The following is a 21,313-nucleotide window of genomic DNA, read 5'->3' on the forward strand; positions in this document are numbered from 1 at the left end:
TTTTTTTTATGTCCAGAGAGAACCACTTGAAAGGAGCTCTATGACTTTTCGATGGCAATTATAAAAACTACATTTCACATGTTGGGTGATTAATGGGGCTGTTACTTTTGCTGAGTTCACTCCGTTTTAATGCGTCAGGGTTTTTCCCTCTGTGGTTTCTCTGGTAAAATGACAACTAGTTCTTGCAAAATGGCATCGAGCCTCTCTTCCAAATGATCAAGAGGAGCAGAAAGAAGGGCCTTGGGTTTCCCAGCTCCGTACTTGCGTATTCTCCATACAATCCACTTGCTGATTTTTCTGGGACCGCCACATTTATACTGACAAATGGCCTCACGAAGCCCATAAAGGACAACATTTGCAGCTGGGAGATGAGCACTCTGCCTCCTGAAACTGCACTGCCTAGCTCTTCCCCTTCCCCTGCCTCCCCTTCACAGCCACTAACCCTTCCATATATACATTTAAAGGGAAAAGTAAATACCTTTTCTTGTGCTCCTCAGCTGTATTTATTTGCTCCTGGCGGCTTGCCCTGAGGCTGCAGCGATGTCTCTAAAGCCTATTTATTTTCCTTTTGCCTCCTGCTAGCTAACTTAACAGCAGTGCTAATACAGCCCAGAAAGCTCTGTCAGTCAGAGAGCGAACTGCAAAGGCTTTATTTTAGAGGGCATATCGGCATTACACCAGGTGCGTGCACCAAGCAGAGCCTCAAGAGCTTTGGGGACACTGGGTAAAGGGCCAGACAATGCAAGATAGTAGGCAAATCTGTTTAAAAGGAGGTAGGGTTTAATTTTAGGGCTAAATAAATGCCAGCACTAGGTATTTATCACCTTCTGTAGCCAGAAAAATGTAGACTTCAATTACCCTGATTTAGCAGTGTTACTGAAAAGGGATTTAAGGTGTAAGAGATCACTTTTCATGTGTGTATTTATCCGCATGCTGTTACTCTTTGTCCTGAGAGAGGTTTATATTAAATGTCATTCTTTCTATCTCTATTGCCTCATTGTCATATCTGAAATAATGCGCCATTCTCCTCCTTCAGTTAAACTGTAACATTGTCTTGTATATTTGTGCTAAAGGCAGTATTTAGAATTTGCTTTCAAATCAGCAGTTTTTCAGGGCTTTTCCCAAAGTTGCTCACATTCTCTGATCCTCTGGAAATTGTCTCCTTTGATGTAGGATTGATTTATCCTCTCCGCAGTGAATTTTAAAAGAGGGTTCAACAGCCTTAAAGCACCACCCAACACTCTCAAGTCCTTGAACACAAAACATATGCATCAAAGGGCCAGCAAGGCTGTTTTGGGACAGCATTGAGTTACAGGAATCCCTTGGATGCCATCCTTGCCTTGGCCCCTGTGGTAGGTGCTTGACTGCAGGTGAAAGGGCTCCTGCCCTGTCCCATCCTCCCACGTGCAGCATGGGATGCTCTTCACTGCTGAGGCTGAGCTCGTCCTGCTTGCAGGGGACGTAGAGAAGCGGGGACAGTGGTGGAGCTGAGGTCTCAGGTGAGAGGCTGGTGGCACCTGTGTGCCAGGACACATCCCAAAGGATGTGATTGCCCTGATCCTTAGGATAGAGCTGAAGGGTCATCTTAGCTCACATGAGCGGCCCACTGTACTCCACATAGAATCACAGGATCATTAAGGCTGGAAAAGACCTCCAAGATCATCTGGTCCAACCATCCCCCTACCACCAATGTCACCCACTAAACCATGTCCCCAAGCACCATGTCCAACCTTTCCTTGAACACCCCCAGGGATGGTGACTCCACCACCTCCCTGAGCAACGCGTCCCAGTGCCTGACTGCTTTTTCTGAGAAGAAATGTCTCCTCATTTCCAACCTAAACGCTGTGCTCTGCAACAGGCCTCCACCTTGTCCTGCTTATCTGTAACCCTGCAGGGCCATCAGAGCTGTCTCTCCCCCGGGCTGGAGGTTGCCTCATCTCCAGCCTCCTGGGAGCAGGGAAGCACGTGGGACGGGGACTGACTCACCGACAGCATGGCTTACACCTTGGTTAGGCCTCAAAAGCAATCCTGAGTCCTGGCAGGCTGCAACCTCAACCCCTCTGCATCCAGGAGCAGTGCCAAGAACTGGGGCAGGTCACCCCCCATTTCCTACCAAGAGATAACCCCCTTAGAAAGCTGTGCAGTGTTTCCAGAAAGGATGGGTTCTGGCCACTCTCACAGCTCAGAGATGGACCAGGGCTGCTCAAACTGCATTGCAAGTGACAGAATTCAGAAACTTGGATGGTGGCAAATTTGGGCGCCATGAATGTAAGCAGGGCTCTGTTGATGCCAGCGGCAGGGTGCAGGGTAGGTATTGTGTTGTGAGAAACCTCACACAAAGCTATTCGTAATGGCTGAGAAACTTATTCTTAATTTTGGTTTCATAGGGCTCTGAAAAAGACTACAAGCTGTGGGTGATTTCAGGAAGAGAAGATGCTCCATACCCTCTCATTGGTAAGCTGTTGGCATGATTTTATTTTTCAACGTTCACTCATTAGTTTTTAGTGCAGAAGGAAGCAAGAAACGCAGAGAATACTGACGTGAAGCTTCCTCTTTATTTTTTTCCCCCGTTTTTCCTCTTACTTCCCCATCATGCAAGTTGGCCTGTTTGGGGAGCTAGTCAGATGCTGATCATTTGTTTTGAAGAGCAATTGTGTCTGGTTGTGTCATATCCACTGGAAAAAGTTCATTTATTCCTGCACCGTTTTTGCTGTTTTCAGCTGCATGAGCCTCAGTCTTTGTACAGATCCAGCCTCTCCGCTCCCCCTCCTCCTTCCTTGGAGCTGGTCCAGCTCTACCGTATTTCTTCCTCCATTTCCATAGCATTGTTTACTCTGCCCCCCTCCTCAGCACAACTCGGCAGAGTTTTGAGAAACATTCCCTACTTCCACAACTCAAGAAGCACTTTCCAGTCCTGTATTTCTCTTCCTGGCTGACAGCTCCCCTCTGACTAGGAGCAAACTGTTGCTTGTTCGCTTTCTCAAATGCTTTTGAAAACATTCCCTCGCCAGGAATCAACTCAAAGCTGAGAAGTGGTGGGATGGGGGGATTTAATTTTGGCTCGTGGTTCACGGAGAATAAATCCCTTCCCATTATTAAGAACCCTTCCCCATAGAAGCCTGCATTACTTGTGCTATGTAAGAGTTCACAGACGATTAGAACGAGAGAAATATGTGGATTTTCTGTTTTCCTCCTGCAAATCTAACTCCGGTAAATCTTAGCATTCCTTCTCAAAGCAGCCTCAACTACAATTGCTTTGCTGGAGTCGGACAACATTAATATTTATAAAATGTCTAACCTGTGCACCTTATAGACACTGCAAGCTGTTTTGTCTTTGAAACGTACCAGACTTTGACTTTTAGACCGTTATGTGTAGCTTAGTCAGATAAAATCACAGCTGTGATTATAAATGTAGAACCAGAGAGGTCAGAGATGGGGAAGACCTTTTTAACTGTCTGACCCTCTTTCCCTGAAAATTCAATGTACAGTCTGTGGAAAAGAAGGACCTGACAGTAAACTGATGCTGCTCCTGATATTTACACAAAGGTTTATCAAATGAGGCCGGCTTTTAGCATAGGTGCACATCAGAAGCAGCATTCAGCTGTGCTTCAGTTTCACTCTAATGTCAAATATTGTTTCTTCCACTAACAGCATTCAAGTCCAAGTGCAAGCTAACTAAAACTTCCTAGCTTCAGATTTAATACATTTCAACTGGCATGTCTTTGGACGAGTCCAAAAAAAACTATCTTTCTGGTGGCATTTTTGAAAGCTCCCCCCGAAATGAATTGCCTCTGTGTAGTCCCTGAAGATGCTGGGTAGTGCAGCCCGCAGCTCATCTGCATCAGCCCCGTGATTAACGCTTCCTTCCTGTGCCAGCCTCAGACAGGAACCGCGATTGTGTCTCTTTTGGCTGCGCCGAAGGTGGTTGCACTTACCACGGAGAGGCAGGGGAGATCACTTTCACACTGGACTTCTTTGGTTTTGCGTGCTCAGCAAAAATCTGACAGGCGACTGCTCCCAAAATCGCATTTCTTGCCAGAAGCGTGTGAGAAGCGAGTACCTAAACTTGGAGCAGCGCGAGTAAAGCAGCAGAAAGAATGAACGCTGATTGCAGAAATAGCCACTTGTATTTTTCTGACGGGCTTTTATATGATACAGCTGTAATAGATCTGATTCTCCTTTTACATCTGTGTAGCTACACTGAACGCAGTAACTCCATATCAGCCAGTGTATGATTTGTGCCAGTGTAAACATGCAGAAAAGCGTCAGTTCTGAGGTTACCAAGAAATTGCTGCTGGCCAGCTTGCAAAATCTGCCTTCCCTCTGAGATAGATGGGAGTTTTGCAAGTCTCCGGCCAATCCAACCCAGACGATGACAATTTCTCTTTGCACAGGCCACGAATATCCCTTTGGAATTAAGATCAGCCACATCCGCGACGCGATGCCCCACGGGTCGAAGCACTGTGCCTGCCCCCGGCAGCTTCAGGGATCCTTCCTGACGGAGCAGCTGCCCCAGGAGCTGCAGTGCCAGTTCGTGCTGAAGCCCAGCCGCCTGGCCGAGTGCCCGCCGCTGCATGGTACGTCGCCCCGCTCGCCAGCCTCCTTCCTCCAGAGCCTGCCCACGTCCTGGCTCTGCTGCGGGAAGCCAACGTGCTGGGACAGGGGGTGGGAAGTGAAGAGGAGCGGGCAGATGTTTGCTGCAGCTGCACGGGGATTTTGCGGTGTAGTTCTCCTTGATTTGAGCGTGCTGTTGCATGTGTGCCGTTTTTTTGTTAAGGTACATTTTGACAAACTGCCTGTCAAGGGGTTGCTCTAAAACCAGCAAAAGAAAGACAAGATCTCTCCCCTGCATTTTTTTTTTGAAGTCTGTTAGCAGAGCTTCTCCCTGCAGCCCTCGCTGTGCTCTACAGCAAGGCAGGGTGGTTTTGTGGTTCACAGTCAAGGCTTCACTTTGGCACAGAATTCCCATGCAACACTTGGCAACATCTTTTATCTGACCAAGGTGCTAAACAAGTACCCACCTCCCTCAGCAGGATCCCTCACATGGCACAGCCTGGGCATGAATTTGGGCGTGAATCTGGGTTTGAGAACCTAGATGAAGTGAGTGAATACAACTTCTTTATTTCATTTCTCTCATCGAAATGAAGATAGTAATATTTTCTCCTTCCTTTGGCCTTGATCCTGCAAAAATATGAGCACCTGCTCTCTGTTTTGCGCTCTGTTGTCAATGACACAGTGACTGCTCACTGCTTGTGAGTAAAACATGAGCTCTCCATCTTATAAAAAAAGATGGAGAGCAACTTTTTGCTTGGGCAGTCAACGACAAGACAAGGGGGAATGGTTTTAAACTAAAAGAGGGGAGATTTAGTTTAGGTATAAGGAGGAAATTCTTCCCTCAGAGGGTGGTGAGGCCCTGGCACAGGCTGCCCAGAGAAGCTGTGGCTGCCCCATCCCTGGAGGTGTTCAAGGCCAGGCTGGATGGGGCTTTGGGCAACCTGGTCTGGTGGGAGGTGTCCCTGCCCATGGCAGGGGGTTGGAATTAGATCTTTAAGGTCCCTTCCAACCCAAACCTTTCTGTGATTCTGTGATTCTATGAAAACAAGTGAGTAGATCTTGACAGGACTGGGGCATTAGACTACAAATGCTGTATGATAAGGATGCATCCCACAATGTGTATTTATTGTGCTTAACATACTATCACACTAAGCTTAGTTAGGAGCTCTGCCCTAGCTCACCATTAATGACTGTATACTAATAAAAAGCACACTTCATTATCCTATGCAAGCCCCAATAGCCAAGATCTCCCACAACGTATGAGTAGAATCCATTTGTAATGTTTTTAGAAATTAAATATAGCAAGTTTATATCAGTGCCTATTACAAATTATTCTGGAAATTGATTGCATTTTATATAAATTAATTTCCTTTCCACGCTCCTTCATCCCCCCCCCCCCCCCGGTAATTTGTATCATATATTACTTCACGGCATATTTCAAGAATGAGGCAATCTAGCGAAGGGGTGTAATTAGGTTTACAGGCCCCGCTTGGCAGCTGACATTGACTGGCAAGAGAAAATAGGAATGCAAATCAGCCCCGTAAAGCCCCAGCGCAGATGTGTTGTCAGCAGCGCGGTGCGAGCCGCGGGAGGGGAGGCCGGGCTGGCGCTGGGGCAGCAGACGCCCGGGGCAGGCTGCGAGTCGTGCCCAGGGATGGAATACACAGGAGGAGGAGAGGCTTTTTCTGGTTTCATCCTTGGCTGGCAGAACCTTTCCGAGTGATGCGTAGGTCTGCCTGCTTGCAAACCAGATTATCGTGCTGCTCGGTGTGCTCTTCCCGCCTCCTCCTCGCCTGTTTTGGTTTTGGAAAATGGAAAGTGGTACCTGTGTGCAAGCCAAGGCTGTGATCTGGTTTGGGGCTTGTCTTCTGATCAGAGAGCCAGGAGCTGTGGTGTTGTCGGGGACCACTAGGCACAACACCACGTGCAGGGCAACTCACAGGGAGAAGGGTCTGGGAGCCCACGCTTTGCTGCCCACGTGCCGTGTAACCCTCCCTCCATCCCTTCCTCCGTCCTTCCCTCAAGAGAAATCCGTCCCAGACTGGGACAAGAGGCCTTACCTCCTCCTCATGAAGAGATTGCTATTCTGGGATTTACCTGAGCGCTGAGATTATTCTGTTTATTTTTCCTTAAAATGCAATAAAATCAGCAACTTGGAAACCGAATTTGAGCAGCACCTCCAGCAAGGCTCTCAGCTGACGCCTGCAGCCATCTCACTGTAACCCGCATGCAGACACGACACGTGCCCTTGGAAAGCTCAGAGGCGTGAGATTTTTAACCAAATGTCACCTGGCCAAGGGTGACATTTACCCTGTGGTGGTGGAACCGCTGGGCTCGATGCCCAGCCCTGGGGGCAGCAGGGGGAAGCCACCCGGTTGTACCAACGTGCCCCACGTTAGGCGGCTGTGTCTGATGAACATATGTCTAAAAATATTGTAAATATTGATTTGCCTGAAGTTTAACTTGAAAGAACTGGCTGCTGTCAGTGGCTCATCTGTCGTCCAGATTATTATTTAATCATCTGTGAAAGAGAAAGCAAAATGTAAGCAAGTTGGTCTCAATACGGGAAGGAGGTCTCTGAAAACTGTTTGAAAGGGATTTGGTCAGAATAGCTGCTAGGTTTTTAACTAGGTCTGCGGCTTTACTGGGAAGTTTCTGGTTAGTCTACGGGAAGAGGAAATGGCACTTGGGTGGCTGAGCCACTACCAATGAATGGACTAAATTCCCTGTGTATAAAATACGCGTAGAATTGATCCCTAGGCAGACGGCTGCTGTCGTGAGCTCTGAGCAAGATCTGCAACCAAAGTAGTGTTGCTTTATTCTGATTCTGGGCTTAGAATTTTCCCCCATAACAAGGCCTGGGGTACAGTGCTGGTGTTTCCCTGTGGAAGTTGTGCATCTGTCTTGGCTGAGAGGAGGTTGGACACCCAATGCAACTTTGCACAGAGTCAAGAGAAGAAAGTTCTCGTCCTCCCTTTCTCATCTGCTCTTTACCCTGACACTTCTGAGTCCCCTTCGAAACAGGGATAGGAAACACATGAGTTCTGTCACTGGTGAGTGTTGATTTTGTGCGAGGTGGCATTTCACTGCTGTGCATTAGTTGTTGGTTTCCATCCTGGTATGGTGAAGAAAACCACTCAAGATTTTCCTCCTGCCTCAGGAGAGCTGCATTTAAGCACAATTTCCATTCGGTCGCCTTGTCCATTTGGGCTTTGGCTTTCAGGAGTGGAGCAAATAGTGAGAGACTTAAGAAGAGTTCTTTGTTTTAAGGTCTTCATTTTAAGACCCCTTTTTCTTTTTAATTTCTGCTGTTCCTGTGTCTCCAAAATAGGACCTCTCCTTAATTTTTACTCCTGCCAGATCTACAGGGCTACCAGAAAAAAAAAAAAGAAAAAAAACCACCAAAATGTATTTGTGACTGGGTGACTAGAACTGCAAGAGAGGCAAACCACAGTCACATGCTCATGTCCTGCTCATCTGAAAGAAAAAATGTTGTTTTGAAAGTTTTTCTTAGTTATGTTCTCCCAAAACATGATGTGTCAAGTAAAGCCTTAGACATTGCCAAGCTCATATTTCATGAAGCTTTGGACTGCTTAAAATGTATATCCTCGTTATTTTTTATGAAAAGAATTTTTCATCGGGCTTTAGCATTCATATGCTCACATTTTGAGTAAAACTGCAACTTTTCATCCTGTAAACCTCTAATGAAAAGACTTCCACCCATTCCCGAAGGGAGCATGATCTTCCAGAATGGAATGATGTATAACAGAAAATCACTATTGGGGCTAAAAAATGCATGTAACGAAGTACAGGAGAAAAAAAATGTGGTATGATACTGCGATCCATGCTTCTGCAAGCCTTGCTTCTACCCTCTGCCCTCCACAACAGCAGAAAGCTGAATGTTTGACCAGGTGAAAGAACCAGCTGATAGAAAGGTGCATAAGGTAGGTGAGCTACTAAATCAAAGCTGAGTGGCTTTGAAGACTTCAGAAAAGGAAAAGTATGTTGGAGTAAGTTTTTCCCAGTTAGCACTTCCATCGTAAATGGCGTCAACTCACCTTTAACAGTAGCCCATGCTTTTCAGAAGCATTTAACTCGCTGATGTTGAGAGAGGTCATGTTAAAAAACTCTTTGTGTCTTAACATCAGTATTTCCTTCTTCATGCACTGTGAACAAGGGCTTCAATTAGCGGTGCTCTTTAGCCGTCTAATGAAATACATTAAAATAAATGAAGACAAATGGAGCCCATCAGTGTGCTGGCAGCATGCTGAAATGCCATCTGGAAAGCGTCGATCAAAGGGCAGGCACCATCCCTGCGTCGTGGTCAGTAAGGACACGCTAGTTCTGCGGAGAGGAGGGCAAAGGCGGCGGCTTCTCCTAGCCTGACAACGTCTCACCCAGTCGATGAGGGGGAATGGGCTAAAGTTGTGCCAGGGGAGGTTTAGGTTGGATGTTAGGAAGAACTTCTTTACTGAAAGGGTTGTTAGGCATTGGAATGGGCTGCCCAGGGAAGTGGTTGAGTCACCATCCCTGGAGGTCTGTAAAAGACGTTTAGATGTAGCCCTTAGTGATGTGGTTTAGTGGAGGACTTGTTAGTGTTAGGTCAGAGGTTGGACTCGGTGATCTTGGAGGTCTCTTCCAACCTAGACGATTCTGTGATTCTCTGGCGTTACTTGTGGAGAGAGTGGAGCTAGGATGCCTCCGGACGGTCAGCCAAGGTGAGGGCAGTGGTGTTTGTTTACCCATTTTTTCCGGAGAAGGTCTGTGGTTCGCACCTGTGGGTAGGAAACGAGTCACTGGGCACAGGCCAGCTCCATGGGAAGCCGCTGGGCTGAGGTTCACCATCCTGCACTGAGGGGTAGGCGCTGGTGCTGTGCTCTAGCCGTGCAGTGCAGGTCTTGGTGAGCCTCTCAAGACTGTGGGTAGGGCAGCGCAGTCTCCACACACACACGCAGGTATGCACGTGGTGGATTAGGCTGAGCCGGGTGCCAAGGAGTTGGTTTGGTTCGTGTCATTTTTTCCTTTGAAACCATAGTAGCCACCGCAAAACAAATACTGGAATTAGAATTGAAATGCATTTCTTCTAATAAACACCTCTCTCTTTTCCCAGACTTAAGCCAGAAGTCGTTTAAAAGGAAAAGATCTATCATAAACTGGGCTTTTTGGCGTGGCCCAGGCACTCACTTGGACAATGTGCCCCTCTCCTCAACATCTGCTGCTCCTGGGAAGCTCTTTGGCCTCTTGCTAACAGCCATCTGTGAGGATGACAACCTGCCCAAACCTCTCTTGGTGAGTCCCAGGCTCGGGGCTGGCTCTTACAGTGGTGGAATTTCTTTGAGAACGTGGGGATGCGGTGTAAACGGGACACTGAAACTACTCGAGCAGAGCAAACAGAAGGAAGCCGCATTTATGCTTCCCAGCAAGAACTCTGGTTTTTAACATATGCTGTGATCAGGCCTGGTCGGTACCAGACAGCCTGAGAAGCGTGTGGTGGGTCGACTGCTCCGGGCTGTTGCTTCCTTACAGCCCATGCTGTACGGCTGGCTCCCTGATCCTCATCTACACGGTGTAAATACACACCACGTTCATGCACACTTCTTAAACCACTCCCAAGCTCTCAGCAAAACCCCCGACTCCAGTCAGGTTGTGCCTGCTGTCCAATGCAGGCAGCCCATGCTTGCGTAGAAATGCCTCCTGTCCTTAAGCAGACAATTTCAGAGCCTTTCTTGGAGGCATCCCAGCACTCTGGGTCCTCACTTTTGATCTGGCATTGCCACTGCAAAAATGGTTGGGATGGCTGGAGGCCTCAGGAACACCTCAGCATCTGTTCACCCTGTGTCAAGCAAGCGCTCGTGCTGTGGGTGCTCAAAACTCCCTCCCCACCCAGTCCAGGGACATCAGAAACGTCCTAGAGCCCATCCTAGGCACAATTAAGATAGATGTGTGGCATTTCTTGGTCGGGAGGGTGTCCTGAGGACTGCCCTGTTATTAATGCAGCAATCGAAATGTTTGTGGAGGGGGAGGGAAGAGCGCCCACCATGATCCCTGCAGGATTGGGCCCTTGCTCTTAGCAGACTGCCTTCCAGCTGGCACAACTCGCCAGAACCCCACTGAAATCAGTGGGGTTACATCAGTTTATAGTAACAGATGGTTTGTCTCCAAAGCTTGTGCTTGATGTGCTGCTTTAGCATTGCCTGAATAGTGAATCATACCAGGACTTTTTGAGTCTTGTAATAATGTTGATTTTTAGTTCCCTTTGAGGGGGAATTGTACATTTTCATCAGTTAGGTTATTTAAGTAAGCCTGCCAGAGATGGACTCTGTAAGAATTTGGTCTCTCTTTTTCCCCATCTAAGAGAGGAGCCAGTGCTGCATTTTGGAAATTTTTCCAAAACATAAATATTCAGAGATTCATATCTAAGTTACATCTAACATATCTAAGTTACTAAGTATAGCATCGGAGCTTGGTAGACTTTGTGGTTTGAATCTTAAAACACCGTGTTTATGCCCAAAATATAACTCGCTTTTGATTTCTCATGCGTCTCTGGAGAATGGAAAACTGCATCTGAGGTACTGTGTGGGATACACCTGCAAGAGAAGGGAAACATCAGGGATGAATGCTGCAGGCATGTTTGATAGCCCTGCTGCAAAGCTCTACGCTCGCTTTTCACAGCTGAAGGGCTCTCTTTTAGGCACTGCTACACCGAATTGTCTTACACCAGTAGCTTCATTCATGTAATTCTTTTGGATTTACTATTGTAAGGGGGCCTTCCCCGTTTTATTTTGTGGGTGTTTTATTCAAAATATATTTTAAAAGTGTTTGTTCAGGCACTGGAGCTCAGTCTGTTTTGACAGCAGTAAGTCCCTGCAAGGAAAATGGAAATGCTGCCACGAGTCCTGCTGCCACGAAAGGTGCTGCTCTGACGTGTCTGCGCAGCCGCGAGTGGCTTTCCACTTCCGCAGAGTGAGAGAAAGCATTAAGAAAGTAAAGATTAGGAAAATAGTTTTCCTGAGGGATATCTGCATTGCTGTGTGTCAGGAAGACTGACCTTACAGCCCAGACTCTGAAAGAAACCACACGCTGCTGCTTGGCCGTTACTGTTAGAGTAACTTGGTTTAATGATGACAGGTTCTCCCCCACCATCCCTTCTGATAAGTTGGCCCTCAGACCACCGTGTGCCTGCACATAATTCAGAGACTGTCTACGTGCATTTCCCCTCAAAAGAGACAAACATGACAAATCCCACATTGCTCAGAACGCGGCTGCGGAGAAGTGTCTGAGAGGCACCCCAAACGAGGCTGCAGAGAATTAAACAGCTGGGGAAAACTGTGTCATCCTATCTTGGGAGAGGTCTTTGATTTGAGCATTTCTGCTCATTTTCCTCTTTTATTTAGCAGAAGAAATCAGGCCCTCATGTTATTTTAGAAGCTGGGCAGAAATCTGCTTGTTTCCTCTGAGCTGCTTGCGGGGTGCAATGCCACTCACAAGAAGCAGAAGGGAGTAAAATCCAGCTCTGATGTGGAAGTGCAGATGGATATTAAAAAAGGAAGCACTTTCCAGCTTGGATAACATCTCCTTTTTTCAGACCTCAGTCTGATAAGTTGCAGCAGAAGTCTTCCTCTCTGGTCGGTGCTAATATCAAACACACTGATGAGTGGGGAGGATTTTATGTCTTCCTCCAAAGGGCACTGCAGAAGGCACACGGTAGCCTTTTCCCATACCACAGTGTTTATTTATTTCAGTGGCTTGGCTAAAACTGGTACAGATCCTGGAAGAGATTGCGCACAAGGTTTGTGCTCTGCAGTGGTGGCACCGTGTTTTCGAAGGGACGTTTTCCAAAATCAGTTCCCTGGACCATAGCTTTGCTGTGCAGTTTGGCGTGGCCTGGAGGGAGCCTTGAGCTGTGTTTAACTTGTGAGCTTTTTGAGGACTCAGAGGTTCTTGCCTGTGACAAAAGTGGTAAAACCACACTTCAGTGGTAGTGGACAATAAAATATGTTTCTGACAAAGCCCCTCTGCCTTTTGATTTTGTTTAGGACATGCTTTCCCTCCTTTACCAAGAAGGTCCTTCCACCGAGGGTATTTTCAGACGCTCTGGAAGTGCAAAGACCTGCAAAGAGCTCAAGGAGAAGCTTGATTCAGGCGCTGAAGTGGACTTAGCCTGTGAATCCATATTTGTGACAGCATCTTTGTTTAAGGTACGTGAAGAACGTTCCTTTCTCCCTTTTTGTGTGAGAGCAGCACAGATCTTGGGCACAAACAAGTCGGACTTTTCACCAGGGACAAGCCCAGAGGGTAGTTGATAGTCTGAATTAACAATGGGCTGGCACATTAACATGAGGGTCACCGAAGGAAGCTACCGCTGGATTAGGATGGGGAAGAGGACTGGTCAGCTTGTTTTGCTGCCAGCTTTCCTGAGGTCTCAGTTACATCCTCGTCCTGCAACTCTCTTAATCTCTCCTTAAAGTCAATGGAAATACTAGAAAGGTGAATTTGCAGACCTGTTTCTTTATTCATCAGTAATATCTTACACCACAGACCCTTGCAAACATATGGTGTTGCCTGAAATACTGGGGTTAATTTTCCCATGGATTATCTTTTCTTACACACTTGTATGTTAACAGCAATGTTGCTTGTGCAAAAAGCATCGCACACCTTCAGCAGAACAGCAGCCACAAGGAGCGTATTTCTCTTCATATTTTATTACAGTACATCTGTTTATGTATAGCTTTTAGCTTAAAAGAAATTGTAATAGCCATTCTCCAGCAAGCATTGCTTTGGGGGAATAGTTTTACCACAGAAAACCATTCGTGCTGCCACATGAGAGGTTTTCATGGGTGAGACTTACACTGTTACGTGTCTGCTGGTGGTTTTAGGGCACACCTATAAGAGCATGGGGGCAGTCACCACATAAGAGCAAATGTGTTATTCATGTGCACCATAGCTTCTCTTACCCTAACATGTTTGGGAAGCTGGGATTTGGGCTTCTTCCCAAGCTTCAACAGTTTGCCTGCCAGTAGTTGAGGTATTTGGAGACAGGAGCAGGAAGACTGTCCCGGACTGGTACAAATACTCCATATCAAAAAGGACAAGGCAGGCAGAGATGCCTTGGAGTTCTTGTGGTCTGGTGGGGTTGAAGGTTGTCATCTGAGGAGGATAAACAGGGGCTACAGATGGACTCAAGTGATAAGTAAAGGCAGACAAACAGTATCAAAATAACTGGCCCCAGCGCAGGTGGGTTTTTTTAGTTCAACAACAGCAGATGAAGCATCCATCCCAGTACCTCTATTTTGATAGGAAAGGGTGAGGACAAGTCAGGAAAATTTTCACTTCTAGCATAATCCAAAGAACGTCTTTATCTCAGATGATTTTCTGATGTTTTTTTTGTGGATCAAGACGCTTGTCAGCTAGTGCTGTCCTACTGATACATCTTCTTGTATCTGCATAGATTATTCCTGTTTCCTCCCACACTCCAGAATAGCTGTTCACGTTTTCTTCTTCTTTTCTCTGGATAAGGATTTTCTTCGCAACATCCCAGGCAGCATTTTGTCATCCCAGCTCTGTGATAAGTGGGTCTCTGTGATGGATCAAGGAAATAACGAAGAGAAGATAAAAAGCATCCAAAGGTAGAGTTACTTATATTCTCTGTATTCTCTTCCTGTAAAATTATATCCCAGAATGCAGAATCCCAAACATTCAATTTACAACCTGCAATTAAAAAACCACAACTTTAAATAGATGCTAAAAATATCTTTGCATATAACGGAGCATTTAAACATACATTTATATTTAAGGGAGAGCCTGTATGGGGCAAATTTATGACTCTTTTGTCACACTTTTCTGCCTGTTGTGAATGCCAGTAAATAAATGAAATATCTTTTTATGAAAAAAATATTTATAATATTTATAAATATGCTGTCCAAGATCTGGATTTCTGCCTGGTACCAAAGCCAGAGTCATCCACAGGAAACCTGTGCATGCTGGGTGACAGAGCAGCTGAAATCAGTTCCTCATATTTCCCCCTCATTCATCTCAAATTTTAGTGACCATTTTGAAGCCAAGATGGAATTGTAAATAAAACACTGGAGCATAGTGAGAAGGGAATCCTACACACTGGAAGGTGATATAAAACAGAAAGCGGGCAAAGTTTCTGTCATGGGAAGCAGAGCTTTGTACACTAGCTGACCTCGTGCGTACTTCTGTACGTGTATACATGCCTATGGCAACTCGATGGCAGGTAGTGACAACGGATAGTTCACATTGAATAGTGAACTGTCAGGCAACTTTGGTGAAACACAGTTTCATGTCATACATTGCATGTGGTTCATTAGTCTGACAGACTGTAATTCTAATTATCTGTTAGGGTATTTCGTGGCATCCCAGGAAACTGTTTAGAGATGTGCTATAATGAGGGCAAGCAGCTGAGCAAGAACGCCCCATCAACACACTACCTGCTTCAATTAGTGGACCATCTTACCCTGTTCCTGTATTTTCATTGTCTTGACTTGTGTGTATCTATGGAAAATGTTATCTTCAAAGCTTTGGTATTTTCCAGTCACTAATTTGAAGACTTACATTTGTATATGCTTTCAGGTTAATAGAGCAGCTCCCCAGAGCTAACGTTGTTCTCTTACGTTACATCTTCGGCGTACTACATGGTATAGAAATGCGATCTGAAGAGAACCAGATGAACGCATTTAATCTAGCTATCTGCATTGCACCTAGCCTGCTCTGGCCTCCTGTTTCCTCCACTCCTGATATGGAAAGTGAATTCACAAAAAAGGTGGGAGACTGCAGTGTACTAAACAAAAATAACCACAAATGTGAAAATAGTTAGTACCTCTTCAGATCCCTGTCCTTTTATCAGGGCTACAGAAACATTCATAGATTCATTCTCATAATCTGCCTGGGAGAAGGGGAGAGAGATCAAAAAGAGATACCCAGTGCATTAACAGAGGACTTCTGTCACCCTAAAGATCTCCCAATGTTGTAGCCTTGAACAGGACAGAGCAAAAATGGCAAATCTGTATGCAAGGACAGGAGTATTTGGACCCTATTCCAGGGTAGAAAGGGACATGGGTGGGGGAGAGGATTGCAAAAGGTAGCAGGGAAGGAGACAGTGGGGAATGAATGTCATCTGCCTTTACTGAAGAAGATGGAGTTTGATGTTATGTGGGAAACATTTGGTAAAAACAACTCTAGAGACAGGGCATAACAGGAAAGATGGGATGACGCCTCAGGAGATGCTACCTTGCTCTCCCTGGCTCCCACTGTTCGCCCCGTGGAGCCACATTCCTTCGTGCCCTGGCTCAGTGTGCTGGGAGAGCTCACGGGGATAGCTCATGGCAAGAGCCCCAGGCTGGCCCACCATGGGGAGGTCTGCTGCAAGTCATCTGGGGTAAGCCTCTGCATTGAGACTGCTTTACAGAGGGCACTTCATGGATGGCTGTTGCTTGTGTTCTTCCTCTGCACGGTGTGTTTGCCCTGAATGTGATAATTCAAGAAGTGACAGGACGTCTCTCTGCCATTGCTTTGTTGCAGATTTCTAGTCTGGTGCAGTTCCTCACTGAGAATTGCTGCAGGATTTTTGGAGAGGAGATTAACTCCCTCTTCGGAGAAATACTGATGACATGCAAGAGAGAAAATGGCTCAGGTAATGCAGATGCTGTTTTGATCCTATCAGCTAAACACAGCCAGACAGAAGATCGACTCACATGTCTTTCCCAGATACTGCTGTTGTCTCTGTCACCTTACCCAAAGTATTGGCAATAGTCAGTGATTTCAGCTTACCACAGAGCTAGAGCACCTCTAAGTGCTGTCCCAAATAATCCCTTCTTCCTATTCCAGTCATCTGAGCTACTATGTTTAAAAAATGGGGGGTGTTAGCAAGAAAGGAAGAAAAGATGTAAAGAAGGAAGAAAGGAAGAAAGGAGAGAAGGAAGAAAGGAAGGAAGGAAGAAAGAAATCTGGAGAAGGTTTCATCTCAAATATATAATTTGTGTCCCAGCATGTCTTCTCAGAATATCAGAAAGCCAATGATCAACAATGGTTATAATACAGTTGTCACATTGTTATATGAGTGCTGAAAGCATTATTTATTATCAAAAGAGAGAGATTCTCCAGATTTTTAATGGGACAGGCAGATTTTGCTCCTAGCACAGAAAAGTCATGGAACTGGGGACCGAAAATGTCCAACAGAGTAGTTGACTGGTATGCAGCATGTTCCAGAATATCATTAATATTCTTTTCTCTAGCACTGTGATAGCATTGATTTTGACTGGAAGTTCAGGTCTCCCCTTAATATATTTCTAAAGCTGCATTTCTACTTCTACTCTTAATGCGTTTCTACTCCCTAAGAGTAGAACGTGGAATTGGGCTGAACAGCCAGGTTGCATTCCAGTAATCAGTGGAGTACCCCAGGGGTCAATACTGGGTCCAGCCTGGTTTAACATCTTCATTAGTGATCTGGACAATAGGGTAGAGTGCACCTTTAGTAAATTTGTGGATGACATGAAACTGAGGGGAGTAGCTGACTCACCAGAGGGCCTTGCTGCCATCCAGAGGGACCTTGACAGGCTGGAGAGGTGGGCTTACAAGAACCTTGTGAAGTTCAACAAGGAGAAGCGTGGAGTCCTGCACCTGGAGAGGAACAACCCCAGGCACCAGTATGTGCTGGGGGCCACCGAGCTGGAAAGCAGCTCTGCAGAAAAGGCCTTGGGGGTCCTGATGGACACCAAGCTGAACATGAGCCAGCAGTGTGCCCTTGCTGCTAAGAAGGCTAAGGGTATTCTTGGCTGCGTCGGGCAAAATATCACCAGCAGGTCAAGGGAGGTGATCTTTCCCTTCTCAGCACTGGTGAGGCCACGCCAGCAGTGCTGGGTCCAGTTCTGGGCTCCCCAGTACCAGAGGGACCTGGGCATACTGGAGAGAGCCCAAGGCAGGGCCACCAGGATGATGAAGGCACTGGAGCATCTGTGCTGTGAGGAGAGGCTGGGAGAGCTGGGGCTGCTCAGCCTGGAGAAGAGGAGGCTCAGGGGGATCTCATCTGTGTCCCTCAATCCCTGAAGGGAGGGTGCAGAGAGGCCGGAGCCAGGCTCTGCTCAGTGACCCCCAGAGAGGCTGTGGGGTCTCCTTGGGGATCTCCAAAAGCCGCCTGGACGTGGTCCTGGGCAGCCTGCTCTGGGTGTCCCTGCTTGGGCAGGGGTTGAAGCAGATTGCCAGCTGACCTCTGACAGTCCCTCCAACCTCAGTCATTCTGTAATTCTCTGATCTTGCTGTGCTGGGACTGAGAGCTCAGACCCATGGTGGGTTATGGCAGCTGAGCAAGTTTTCAGGCAGGCATTGAGGCACGGTAACTGCCCATGCGTGAGCTCTGCTGCAGTGTGAGATAAGTCCGCTTAGCGTAGCCCTGAGCAAAAGAGATTTAATGTAACACCAATTACCGCATATATGGAGCAGGGTGCAGGTGTGCACAGCTCAGTTGAAATGAGGTGACTTTAAACAGAGACTGGAACTTTCTTCACAGTGTTGCTCTTAAAAATGTAATTTCTGGAAGACCGTAGAAGCATGAAGTATGCCCTGTTTTCTTCATCTTCCTAGAAGAGGGAAAGAAAGGTTAAATGATGTTTTCACTAACAAAAAGAAACATCCAATAAATTGCTGATTTAATACTCTGTATATAAATTAATGTTCACAGCTGGATTATTTACTGCTGAAGTACTCAAAAAAAAAAGAGACTTCACCCCTATTTGTCCTATTATCCTGCGTTTCTTGACTGAACTGCTACTTAGCACTCATTCAGTTTTTCCTTTCCAAATTTAGACAGTATTTATTTCTGAAATTACTGACGTTTCTCTTTGAAGAGACTTTAAATGACAAATGCTCCTAAAAGTAAAAGCATAAAAAAAAAAAATGCAGCTGCCTGTCCGCAGGGTGGTTTGGTCACTGCCATGCTAACGCTTGGTTTATCCTTGCAGATGTGGCTTCCCTCCATCTGAATGACTCTTCCTACGACAGCCTGGAAAATGAGGCGAACGATGAGGCCGACTCCTCTTCCAGCGACTGGATTAAGAACCGAGATCAGGATAACAGGAGCAGGGAGTCTGTCTTCACCCTGAGCGACGGCGATTCGGAGCAGACAGAGGTGGATGAAATCCAAAGTAAAACCAAATCGAAACAGTTGACGATTTCTGTTGATGTACACCGTAAGTTTTCCTCGCAAGAAAACTCAGAGAAGGAGTCTCTCTGCTCCAGTGCATTGGGCTTCTCTTCAGCAGCTACCTCAGGTGTCCTCAAAGCCTTGAGGAGACACAGGCGCTCCTCAGAGCCTGCGATCGGCCTCCTTGCCCCCAGCTTCACCCACAGTGGCAACAGTCATGAGAAGGCAGCGCGCAAAGCCAGCTGTGACGTTGTCCTGTCTCACGAAGATGAAGACTATCTCCGTCAGCTTCGGTCATTGCAGATGGAAGGGCAAAAGCTTATCAATCAGAGCCTGATTATAGGGATTAACATTGGTAAAAGCGACAACACAAACCAAAATGTTGAAAAGAAAGACTTGTCCCATTGCCTTCTGCCTCCAACGCCAGAGGGATTAAATATTTGCTCAGGATTTAGCTCTTCTAGCCTGTCTTCTCCTGGGACATCTCCGTCTGTGTCGTCAATGAGCTCCCTGGACAGTGCTTTCTCTCAGTTTTCAGACCAATCTGTGTTTACCCCAACCGAAACCTCCTCCCCTTTTGATATCAGCACTTTTCAGTCAGTAAAGAAACACGAAGAGACTGCCGCTGACGTGGCTGATGACTATTTGGTCACACCCACCAGGGTGCCACCATCTCCACAACCTACCGAGGCGCTGGCTGAGGGGGGCTTGGTGGAGCCCAACAGCAGGCCAGCACTCCTGAAACCTACTGAAGGAGTCGACGGCTATTTGATTAAGCCTGACATTCAGCCATTACCTCTGAAAGTCGCAGGAAAAGAGAGACTTCATGATCCAAGATCAAAGAGGAGGTCTAGGAGAGCATTACAGCAATCCAAAGTTTGAAGAGACTGACCAAAGCTTTTTTGCGGAGGAATCTTAACGCTTAAAATAAACACCATAAAGAAAATGCCTTTGGTGTTAGTGTGTGTTCATTTTAAGTTTAATATACAGGCTGTTCAAATTTAATTGAGCAGTCCCTGAATTCGTGGGTTTTCTTTTTCTAGGAAACTGTTAATGTTCCCACATAAAGCTTTGCAAGAATATTGTAAGAATAATAAAAATTGCTAAAAGCAAGCAAACAGAAACCTCCTGAAAAATCTGATAAGGTCCCAGGAACTAAGAGGAGGGACCTGTTCTGTGAGCCTCTCGAGGCAGCAGGGTTCCTGCTGGGACTCTCCCCTTGACCACTTGTGTGTTGAGCCTTGCGGATGTGGGTCCTGGTCCTTTGTGGTTTTGATGTAGCGTGCAAAGTCAGCGTAGAATCCATAACTGTGGTATTATACTACTGTTCTGAAACCGATAGGTATTACCTTCACTGTCCTCCAAGGAATAAGTGTATTGTTTTCTGTACGTTTCTGAGGTATGTTCAATAGGTGTAGTTATTTCTTCCACACTGCGAAAGAAAGAAAAAAAAATAAGCTCCAAAATATGTAAAGATAAATGCTGAAGCTTGTAACTAACACCTCCCAACTCTGTGTGTTTCATTTATTGTGCTTCGTTGGCTGTTCTGTTCATGTTTAAGTTGTGAATAGTTTAACATTGCTGTAAATGGCATTATATATTATTGCAAGCAGAACACATGTAATTTTATTATGCAGCATCTAAAACATCATATAATATATTAAAAGTAATGCATTATCTAAATGCTTTGAGTTTGTATAATATATCCTGATAAATTTTGCTATTATATATGTTCTGAAAAAATGTGTATTTTTGTACTTGCAAAAACTGCTGCTAATTTTATGAGTTCTGTTTTGTTGTTACAGCACTGGTACTGATGTGTATGCATTCAATGCTATATATTAAATATTATTTGTTATGTCATAAATTCAGTTTTTATTCTTTGTAATGTTTTTTAGGTGTTTTTTATAGTTCTACAAGCTATCGCTGAAGCAAAAGTCCCAGTGATGCCACTGTAAATCTTGCCTGGGGAAGGACTGCAACATTTTTCCTCCCCTTTGGGTGGCATCATTCATACCATATGTATCATCAATGCTGTTAACTTTTGTAAATTTTGGTAATTTTCAAACAAGAATTCCTACCCTTTTGATTTTCACCTGGAGACTGGGTAGTGTTTTCAGCTAAGGGGATGATGCGAACAACATTGAGGTGCAGAGAGAGATTTTCAGGTAACAGCTATTAGGGTGGGGAGCAAGTAAGAGAGGGGAGCAAGATTTATTCTTTAACATCAGCAGGTTTATCGAGAAGGCAAGAGGGAATAGCAGTGCTAAACTAAGCATCTGTGCATGTGTGCATGCATACAGTGCATCTGAAATTGCATAAATTCATTAATTAGCTTTCCGTTTTCATCCCCCACTCCAGTTAATTCTGGCCAATGGTGGAGTTTCAGATCCTGTTCTGTTCAACCACACTCCGGTAAAGGTGCTTATGCTCCTAAATTGTTCGGTATTTCTGAAAAAAAATACAAACGTTGTCCAGTGCTCTAAGCTATTTCCAAGTATTATCAGTGTAAAAAGATTTCTAGCTCTGTATCAGACAGAATGGATTATCTCCAACAGATTCAGGGTGGGAGTTAACTTGAAAATACAGAATCAGAGACTT

At 45.8% G+C, this 21,313-nt stretch overlaps 1 protein-coding gene across 4 annotated transcripts in view; it reads left to right on the forward strand.

Annotated features, from left to right (window-relative positions):
- The window catches only part of ARHGAP20 (Rho GTPase activating protein 20), a 61,843-nt gene extending 41,264 nt beyond the window's left edge, over positions 1-20,579 (forward strand). For all 4 annotated transcript variants that reach the window (XM_083810614.1, XM_083810616.1, XM_083810615.1 and 1 more), the window contains exons 8-15: positions 2,388-2,454; positions 4,395-4,577; positions 9,665-9,843; positions 12,591-12,752; positions 14,071-14,180; positions 15,148-15,337; positions 16,096-16,207; positions 18,531-20,579. In XM_083810614.1, the coding sequence (XP_083666740.1) occupies positions 2,388-2,454; positions 4,395-4,577; positions 9,665-9,843; positions 12,591-12,752; positions 14,071-14,180; positions 15,148-15,337; positions 16,096-16,207; positions 18,531-19,594 (2,067 nt within the window). In that variant the 3' untranslated portion in view covers positions 19,595-20,579. The remainder of the gene's footprint in view (positions 1-2,387; positions 2,455-4,394; positions 4,578-9,664; positions 9,844-12,590; positions 12,753-14,070; positions 14,181-15,147; positions 15,338-16,095; positions 16,208-18,530) is intronic.
- The last annotated feature ends 734 nt before the right edge of the window (positions 20,580-21,313 follow it).

This window comes from Anser anser (assembly GCF_964211835.1).
Source record: "Anser anser genome assembly, chromosome: 1".
Lineage (NCBI taxonomy): Eukaryota > Metazoa > Chordata > Aves > Anseriformes > Anatidae > Anser > Anser anser.